Here is a 9,937-nt window from a genome sequence, read left to right as displayed (position 1 = left end):
CTATTCTGATCCCTAATATAAAGTTTTCCCACTCCCACAACCCCAAGCCATTTTAAGAATTTCAGCAGTTAAATCTGAAAAGTCATAAAAAGTCAGCCTTTGAGCACTAAGACTCCATAGACTGGTTCTGTTTGAATGGTAACATTATGATGATACGCTGTACTCTGTTAACAACTTAATTACGCCTAATAAAATAAATTACTGTGGAACCATCAAAGAGAAAACCAGAAGGATTCTGCAAAAATACCATTTACAATCTAGCTCCATAGAGCTTTCTAAAAAAAACCCTGTCACTTTCTGTAAGAGACGTTAGCAGGTGGGTTTAAGTGTGTTTCACTTTGGTGGGATCTTACCCATGGCGTATTCTGCCACATATTCCACATCACGTACTGCTCTTCTTCATTCCATACAGTTTTCATCTGAAGACAGATCCTGGAAAACATAGGACCTTATGCCATGGGCAGAAAGTTGGAACATAATCCAGCCAAATGCGTGCACTTTGAAGTCCCACATGGAAGCATTACATTTATCAATAGGACAAATGTATGGGACTTAAATGCGCCTCACCCCAGGACAGAATGGAAACTTTACAAGGAACACAGCAGGGCTGCATCCAAAGCAGTAGCCTGGTGCCCATTTGCACATGTCCCCAACCTCTCATACCATATGCACTGGAAGCAAGGAACCGCACAACAAAATGATGCCAGCACATACAATAAGTTGCCCCTGGCACCACAACTGGGTGCAGGTGGACTTCAACTCAGGCCCAATACTTTCTTGGCAGCCCCAAGTCCTGTATCATGTTTCCCTCTGCCCTGTGGGTAGATTATCTTTGCGTGTATATTTTTAAAGCTTTGCTTTTGAAACTGTAGACATTATAAACACACAAATATTGGGTAAGATCTACCCACTAGTTCTCTTATTTTAAAGGCCGCAGACTACTCCTGTTCCATTAGGGCGCAACTGAATGCTTTGGTAAAGGTGTGGCAGACGATTCTTTGCTTTCTGTCAGCGCCCTCGGCTGATGAACAAACACACTAAATCGAACGCCCTGGTTAGCTGCTGCCCTCACAAAGCCACTGTTTGCAGTCATGGTGATGGCCTTTAAAGCATCTCCTGTGCCAAAGATGGTCAGAGAACGGCTATTGATTTTGGAGCTGGGCACTAGTCTTAAGGCACGCTCAGAGGGCTGGTCTGGCACCACCTTGATTCTCTCCAGGAGTAACAAGGCTCGACTTTTCTCACCCGCCCCTCCCAAAGTCTCTAAAATGACTTGAAAGTCTTTGACTGCAGATTCACAAGCAAACAGCTCCTTGCCCTTCATGAAATCCTCCAGGAGTGGGAGAACACTCTCTTCCCTCTCCTGCACTGCCTGTTCCGTTAATACTTTCTCCTTGAAGATGAAGTAACAGCCTCCGTAGCTCAGGGCAGAGACGTATGTGATCAGAGTAGTAATATCCAAGTTAACCCTCTTGCACACGTCTACTCGGATCTCCGTAGGAAAAGCAACACTAGCTATTAAGTTGTCCCGATCTACCTTGGTCACCTGAAGTCCCTCTCCTCCTTCATCAGATTCGCCAGAGCTCAAGGGGAGGTCTTCACTAGCACACTCCATCAATGCATTCACGGCAACAATGTCTCCCCGCACCGATATGCCCATCTGTTGCAGCCTCTGTGCCATTGGGCAGGACACACCGTTGTAGAAAGCAAAGATAATGTGCGGCTTACTGTACTGCACTGGTTGCTGGCCACTTGCTCGCAGGAAATCCTCCGCCTGCTCAATGATGCTTTTGTCACCATACTGGCCCCTGCCCAGCCAAATGTTGTGCAGAGCTTCAGCCTTTCGACCTATGGCTTTCACCCAGGTGTGGCCACCATTTGCAACGACGTCCACCACCAAGCTCTGTTTATCCCCAAATTGGTCCTCATACGTGAAGACATGGACAACACTGACAACCTCCTCCAAGTTTTCAGCTGACTCAATGATGGCCTGCAGGTGAGTAAGATTGGTACTTTGCAGGTGAGACTCTTTGATGGCTACCTTGCCAGCCTCCACCTTGCGCAAGAACTTTAACTCGGCCTTTAGCTTGCTGCAGAGCTTTGATCCGCCTTCTATGCCTCCTTTCCGGAGTCTAGAAAGGGCTTCTGCCCTCTTGATGAGCTCCTCTGCAATAGCAATCCTCTCGCACAGCAAGGCGTGTACAGACATGGTAACATTATTCCTGAGAAAAATGCGAAGAAGATCACTGTTATTTCAAGCTGTAATATAAAGACATTTATGAAGATGTTTCTCAATCTAGGACAATGATTCCCTTTCAAAAACTGTTTTAAATAAGCAAAGCAAAAAGCAGAAGCTCAAAACAAAACAAAACAAAAACCCACTTCCAAACTAAAACATGCTTTTCAATTAATTAAAAAATCATTAAAAAAATAAATCCAGGGAGAAACCTGAGATTATGGAACTATGACAAAGAATGTGAGAGATTTAGGGCTAAGTCACTTGTGAATACAGGAGAGAAAAAGAGAAAACATGGTGGGGTGGATTCTCTTATGGTAGCCACACTGAAGAAATGCTTCTACCTGGATAGCACAACTTCAACACCCTTGGCTGCTTTAAAACCGTGTCCACCCTCATAAATCTAATTTACATAGGTGGTGGGGTGTTGGAGGGGGAGAGAAACGAGGCAGTAATGCCGCAAATTTCGTCACCCAGTTCCTCTCAATCCAATTGAATCCTTCTGTAATAAGCGAACTGAAGCCTAATTTCCTATCGAGTTTTGCCCTTGCTTTAAAGCTTTTCTTCAAATACACTGTGAACTATATCTTTATTGATCTTGTTTTTAAAAAGAGGCAATCTAGCGGTATTTCACACAATAGTCACTGATTATCCCAAGCCCTTACATAGTAAGCTGCTTCAGACAGCTGCCATAATATCCTTCAATTGGGTGTGTGGGTTTTTTTAGTTACTGCCAGCTGCTGGGTTGATAGTAGGATAGCAATGCAAATACTTTTACATTTTGATCAAGGATAGGCAGCTAGGGATCCAATGCACACATGGGAATTTCTCTTTGGCTCTGAGCATAGCTCCTGATCCCATCTGCTTCAGTGTCTACATCAGGAGTTTGGCAAAGCCCTATACGGCCCCATTCCTACACACAAGCCAAGCCAGAGGGAATTTGGGGTGAGAAGATAAGGGCCCAACGGGATACTTCTGGCGAAGCCTCCCTTGCTGCTCAGGCTGGTCAGAAGAGCCCTCCCCTCACCCGTCTCCCAGCTTGAATGGAAGTTGAGATCTTCCTCATACCTGCTTGCTTACTCAAGATCCTGGAGCCAGAGATGTTAGGAACTGAAATTAAGCCTGATCATTCTACAGTAGCAAACACACTGTCCGCACCAAGTTATGGTCTCTCCCCAAGAAAGAAGGCAGAATCTGCTACAGTTCCCTAGGTCACTCCAGGTTTTTGGGACTACAGCTGCCAACCAGTGCAGTCATGCAGGCTGGGGCAGGTGGATGTTGCAGCCCAAAATGCCAAGCAGAGTGTTTCTTAAACCTGGATCTCCATCCGTTCTTGGACCACAACTCTCATCATCCCTGGATCCCTGGTTCTGCCAAGCTAGGGATGATGGGAGTTGTAGTCGCAACAATATCTGAGGACCGAGGGTTGAGAAACACTGGTCTAGAGCAGGCTTCCTCAACCTCAGCCCTCCAGATGTTTTGAGACTACAATTCCCATCATCCCTGACCACTGGTCCTGCTAGCTAGGGATCATGGGAGTTGTAGGCCAAAAACACCTGGAGGGCCGAGGTTGAGAAAGCCTGATCTAGAGGGTACCAAAGTGGGGGGAAATGACCTAGGTAGACTCAGAACTACCATTGAGGGGACTAGATGACCCTCGGGGTCCCTTCCAACTCAACAATTCTGTGATTCTAGTTAACAGTCAAACACAATGGGCTAATCCTGAGTCAGGTATTTTAGGAAGTTTCGGTCTATGTTGTAGGTACTTTAAAAATGCATCATAACAATTACAGCAACAATAACTAGTCAGGCAAGAATCATTAAACACAAAGAGAGATTTGGGAAACTGTTAGCTAAATAAATAAAGGAATCCATGAATCAACAAGAATATAAAGTTATAGAAAAAATGGCCCTTATTATTAATTAAGGTACCCCTGCCCGTACGGGCCAGTCATGTCCGACTCTAGGGTTGTGCGCCCATCTCACTTAAGAGGCCAGGGGCCAGCGCTGTCCGGAGACACTTCCGGGTCACGTGGCCAGCGTGACGAAGCTGCTCTGGCGAGCCAGCACCAACACAGCACATGGAAACGCTATAAAGCGGTACCTATTTATCTACTTGCATTTAAGGGTGCTTTCGAACTGCTAGGTGGGCTGGAGCTGGGACCGAACGACGGGAGCTCACCCTGCCATGGGGATTCGAACCGCCAACCTTACGATCGGCAAGTCCTAGGCACTGAGGTTTTACCCACAGCACCACCCGTGTCCCTATTAATTGCTGTAATGATAAAATCAATAATGATATAGCAACATAGAACTGTTTCCCTTTAATTTTCTTCTTTGTTTTCTGTAATTTATAATCAACCACCCTCTCTTTCCTTTCTTTCTTTCTTTTTCTCCCTCCCTCCCTCTCCCTTGCAATTCTAACTTCTTACAGTGGTACCTCGGGTTAAGAACTTAATTTGTTCTGGAGGTCTGTTCTTAACCTGAAACTGTTCTTAACCTGAAGCACCACTTTAGCTAATGGGGCCTCCTGCTGCCGCCATGCCGCAGGAGCACGATTTCTGTTCTCATCCTGAAGAAAATTTCTTAACCTGAGGTAATATTTCTGGGTTAGCAGAGTCTGTAACCTGAAGCGCATGTAACCTGAAGCATCTATAATCCGAGGTACCACTGTATTTTCAAAAATATAAAAGACTAAAATAAGCACAAGAAAGGCCATGCTGAAACAACTGTGCAATCTGAAAATGTTTATGTGGAAAGCGGAAGCAGTTTCTGAGCTTAAGAAAAGAGTCCAAATGGCATTAATATCATGTTGCAGAAGAAACCAAATACCATATTTTTCGCTCTATAGGACACAATTTTCCCCCTTCGAAAATGAAGGGGAAATGTGTGTGCGTCCTATGGAACGAATGCAGGCTTTCGCTGAAGCATGGAGAGCGAGAGGGGTCAGTGCGCACCAACCCCTCTCGTTCTCCAGGCTTCAGGCAGCTATCCGCAAGCCTTCGGAGAGCAGCAGGAGTTCTCGCTGCACTTGGAAGGCTTGCAGATAGCTGCCTGTTCTGGGGGCTGGGGTCGGGGGAAGCTCGGGCTGCCCCCCAAGCTCCGGGAGTGGCGGCAAGGTTGCGCGCAATCTTGCCACCGCTCCTGGACCTGTTCTGGGGGCTGGGGAAGCATGTGTTTTCCCCCACCCCAGCCCCGCGGCTAAAAACGAAGCCAAGACAGGGAGAGGGATGGATCTCTTGGGTCATGGTTAGGCAGCATTTGCTGAAGTTTTCCTTGTCAAGCCAGATGCAAGACGTCTAAAACAGTGATGGGGAACCTGTCGCCATCCAGGGTCTTCAGGACAATATTCCCAACATCTGACTGTTGGCTGAGCGGAGTGGGAGCTGGAGTCCAATCGCATCTGGCAGGGAGCACTTTCCCCATCCGTGGTATAAAGCAGGGTTAGAAGTTTTTATGCAATACCCTGGAGAACATTGGTTGGAGAAGCTATATGCCCAAGGGGGTGGAGCTAGAAACTCTAGGAGGCTGAACTGAAGCAATCCTGCATACCAAAGGGTTGTTCACTCTCTTGAAATAAATAGGGTTTAGCACACAGAACTCCTACTGCCCCTGCTTTCCTAGAAAAGAGAAGAGGGGCCGGATGGGAGAGAATGAGATTTCAACAGGTCAGAGTGCAATTAGCTTAGGAAAGAGAGGCAAAGATGAGCTACAAATACAAAAAAGCACCGGGAGGCTTTTCTCGACTTTTGAATATTAAAAATACCTCTAAAGCAGCACCAGGAGAAGAAATTTCCCAGTGCCCTTACAATTCCAGTCCCAAGCCTGGTTGAAAAACCTTATAGCACCCAGAATATGACTACTTTTGTTATGTTTGCAATTATGTAAATATTTTCATGCTGTGAGCTGCCTTGAGCATGGTTTTAGCTATGGAAAGGTGGCATCGAAATGAAATGATGATGGTGATGGACTTTGGTTTGGGAGCAGCTAAAAGCAGCAGCAAATTATGGCAACTTTCACTTGTTTCCTGTGATGCAACAGAAAGCTGCTGTATTTTTAAACTCTTTTAGTACTTTAACCGTCATATGTTTTTAAAGCATAGTTGTGATCTTTTTTTCAAAACCGCTTTGAGCTTTTTAAAAAACAACAACAATCAAATGGTGTATCATTTTAAGAAACAAATGAAATAATAGTAAAGAAACAGCAAGCACTTTCCTTGGTCTGTAGGACTTTCTGGTCTTGCAAACATAATGTTCCAAGATCCAAGTGTTTTCTTCCCATCTGCAGACACAACATAATCCTGTATCCCCTCCTCCCACTTTTGAAAGCCCTGGGAGACTAACATGTCATTTGGAAGCCTGCACCGACCTGTTTTTGAATTTTTATTATTATATATTTATTTATGCCCCGTCTTTTAACCCTGACAGGGGTTAGCTTAAACACAGCTAAAAACATAGAAAACTAAGGATACACACACATTAAAAATCTATTAAACCTGTACAAATAATCACATTTTCTCTTTTACTCCTTTCCTCCCTCCCTCCATATTAAAATATAATATCGATTTATATCCTTTCAAATGTGTTTGTGGAAGGGGAATCATCGGTTTGCTTTCGTTCTTCTTATGTATATGGTCTTCTCATTTGTATTTTTCAGTTGTGGAAAATACAAAATGTTTACCCCCCCCCCGCCCCGCGCCCACAGCCCTCAAACGAGGAGAAGCCCCGCCGCCCCCCCTCGCCCTCCTTCCTCCTGCCAGACTTACGACCAACTCGCTCCGCGTCCCCGCAGCTGAAGCTCCAGCCCGGCGGCGGCTGCAAGCGACTTCCGCCTCCATACCATAGAGAGCGGGGGGAGACGGGCTCCTTCAGAGCTTCACAAGAGGAAGCGCAGGCGCAGAAGCCGGCACTGGGCCCAGCCCTCACTTCCGGTTCCCGTTCGGCGCCTCCATGTGCGGGGCAAGGGTGGCGGGTCAACCTTTTTCCTCGTAGGCATTTATTAGATTACATTTTATTATTTATTTTATATTCATTATAGTATTACTTTATAATTGCATTTCGTTATTTATAATTTTAAATGTTAGATTATAATATTATTAAATAATTTATATTAGTATAATAGTGTTTATTTACTTACATTATAATTAGTTTCACAGAATCATAGAGTTGCAAGGGTCCACAAGGGTCATCTAGTCCAGCCCCCTGCAGTGCAGGAATCTTTTGCACAATGTGAGGCTCGAACTCATGATCCTGAGATTAAGAGTTTCATGCTCTTACCAACTGAGCTATCCTATATTAAATTATTATTAAATTGTAATTATAGTATGGTATAGTATATTTTGATTGATTGCATTTAAATATACTACCCTTTTTCTCTCCCAAGGAGGATGGTGTGCATCGGGGTGCCCAAACGTTTTTCAAAGGGGGCCAGATTTGATGAAGTGAGCATGCATGAGGGTTGAGCTATTTTTAGGATTTTGCTCCAGGATATATACTGTCGCGGGAGGCGAATTAGGCCCCCGAAACAGACTTTGGACATGCCTGGTGTACATGGTTCTCCTCCTTTAATCCCCCCACAGAACCCTGTGAGGTAGGTTAGGCTGATAAGCAATGCTTGGCCCAAGCCAAGGTCATAGAATTGGAAGGGCTCCCAAGGGTCATCTACTTTTCTGAAAATAGCTCAAAAACGTCTTTTTTGCAATTTTGCTAAAGAAAGCTCAACAACTTTGATTTTGAAATCAATTCAAGACTTCTGCCACAGAATTTAGGAAGCTGCCATATATGGAGTCAGACCATTAAGTCCAACTAGTACTGTCTACACTGACTGGCAGCAGCAGTGGCCTTTCAGGGTTTCAGACAGGGAGTCTCTCCCAGCCCTACCTGAAGATGCCAGAAGGGATTGCAAGGTAAGCACTACCACAGAGCTATGTGGCCCCTCCCTTGGAAAGTTGTTTTTTTCTGTTGAAACTGAATGGTGTTTCTTTTAAACTAACAAATGAGTTGTGTTAGATGAGGAGGGTGGTTAGGAACAAGTGCTGCAATTGTGTGCAGAGCACATCAGTTTTCCTGGAGCCTTTGTGGCGTTTTGGACAACCACAACTCCTATCGGCACAGCCAGCTGATAGGACCACTTAGTGCATTAGGTTTGATGTATCTATATAGGGTTGCCATACATCCAGATTTGACTGATTTCTGCCTGGGCACTGCTTCCAACTGCAGTATTCTGTGTATGTCTAGGAAGTTTGGGATGTATGGCAACCCATGTTGACCGTCATTTTTGCCGACTTTCCTGAAAATAGCTCAAAAACGTCTTTTTTGCAATTTTGCTAAAGAAAGCTCAACAACTTTGGTCAAAACTATTGTGTCTGGATTTTCACTTTTTGAAATATGGCATCCCTATCTATCAAGAAAGTTCTAAGGGGAAGTTCACAGGGTGGATAGGCAGTGCTATGCTGTTGTGTGTTAATTCTAATCCTGCATTTTAAAACCTAAGCAAGAAATTCAGAAAACAAAGCTACCACATTCCTTTGTATTGAATTTCTGATTGTTGTGAGACATTTTTCTGTGAGAATAAATCATCTTTGTCAACCTTACATACTTTTTTGGCAGAGGTTATAGCACTGGATTAAAAGGGAACCTTTAACCTTGTGCACTTGTGTATCTCTACAGCTCACAACAGTGTTTTTTGCAGACTACAATCAGCACCTGGAATTCTTACTACAGAAGAATTTTGACTAAAGTTCAACATACCATCTCAGTTGGTCAGACAAACCTATTTTTGTTCGTGTTTAGATTTTATCATATTTCCAAGCACACCATATCACCACCCTGTGGACAAAGTTTCCAAGCAAATATATCCACTAAATTGTTCTATGCCTCTCCAATCAATGTTTTTCCCTGTGGCTCAAACATTCTATTTACATATCAGATTATTATTTTTTTGGAAATTCAGTGGCACATACCCAGTTATGTACTTTACTTGTTACCCCAACACTCAAGTATCAGTCAGAATGCCTGAAAATACCCCACTGAACATAAGAGGGAGAGTAGTGTTGTGTGCATGTCTTGCTTGTGGGTTTCCCAAGCCTATATGACTGGCCATTGTGGGAACAGAATACTGTAAAGGAAATAGGGCTAGGCTTTTGGTCTGATCCAACAGAACTCTTAAATGCTTATGACTCAGCAAAATTAAAAACAAACACGCACAGAAAAAAGTTTGACTGCATTCAGTGATGTTAACGTTTTTCTCAATTACTCTATGGTGCCTCATTCACATGTACAACTCACCTCTTCACATTACAGTCAATGAATGATCAATGTGCATGGATGAGGGAGCAACGTCTTACTCATTTATCACATTGCATACTCTTTTCTCAAACAAGCCCTACATGTGGTTATCCACAGCTATCCTTCAGGTTAAATTAGGATGACTGACCCAAAGTCACCTATGGAGCTTTACAGCTGAATTGTAAACTCAAGTGGAACGTTCCTTGGTCCAAATGGGGCAGTCCCCCAGGGGGCGAAGGACAAATCACAATGTGAGACCAGTTACCTTAACACCCCCCTCAGACCACCTCTGCCACCCTTCCTCCTATGTGAGAGTGAACTCCTCCTGCCCTCCTTTTTGTTGTTGCTGTTATCCTGCCACTTTACCACCAGCTTTTCCATCTGTAAAAATTTTGAACATGAGCTTTCATGTATC

At 44.3% G+C, this 9,937-nt stretch overlaps 1 protein-coding gene across 2 annotated transcripts; it reads right to left on the bottom strand.

Annotated features, from left to right (window-relative positions):
* Positions 1-322: 322 nt before the first annotated feature.
* LOC309380821 (UPF0415 protein C7orf25) lies at positions 323-7,069 on the bottom strand. Of its 2 annotated transcripts, none has more exons than XM_081930915.1 (2): positions 7,002-7,069; positions 323-2,222 (listed from the first exon to the last, which is right to left on the bottom strand). In XM_081930915.1, the coding sequence occupies exon 2, from the start codon at positions 2,207-2,209 to the stop codon at positions 953-955; it is 1,257 nt and encodes a 418-aa protein (XP_081787041.1). In that variant the 5' UTR covers positions 2,210-2,222; positions 7,002-7,069; the 3' UTR covers positions 323-952. The 2 variants fall into 2 exon arrangements, with proteins under 2 accessions (XP_081787041.1, XP_081787042.1); XM_081930916.1 differs by lacking the exon at positions 7,002-7,069 and adding an exon at positions 5,789-6,350.
* Positions 7,070-9,937: the final 2,868 nt, after the last annotated feature.

This window comes from Podarcis melisellensis (assembly GCF_964234715.1).
Source record: "Podarcis melisellensis genome assembly, chromosome: 12".
NCBI classification, from domain to species: Eukaryota; Metazoa; Chordata; class Lepidosauria; order Squamata; family Lacertidae; genus Podarcis; species Podarcis melisellensis.
This window is presented reverse-complemented; position numbering and strand designations above follow the sequence as displayed.

What these genes read in the sequence shown, in the direction of transcription:
- LOC309380821 (XM_081930915.1), bottom strand. Translation starts at nt 2,209, where the DNA reads ATGTCTGTACACGCCTTGCTGTGCGAGAGGATTGCTATTGCAGAGGAG.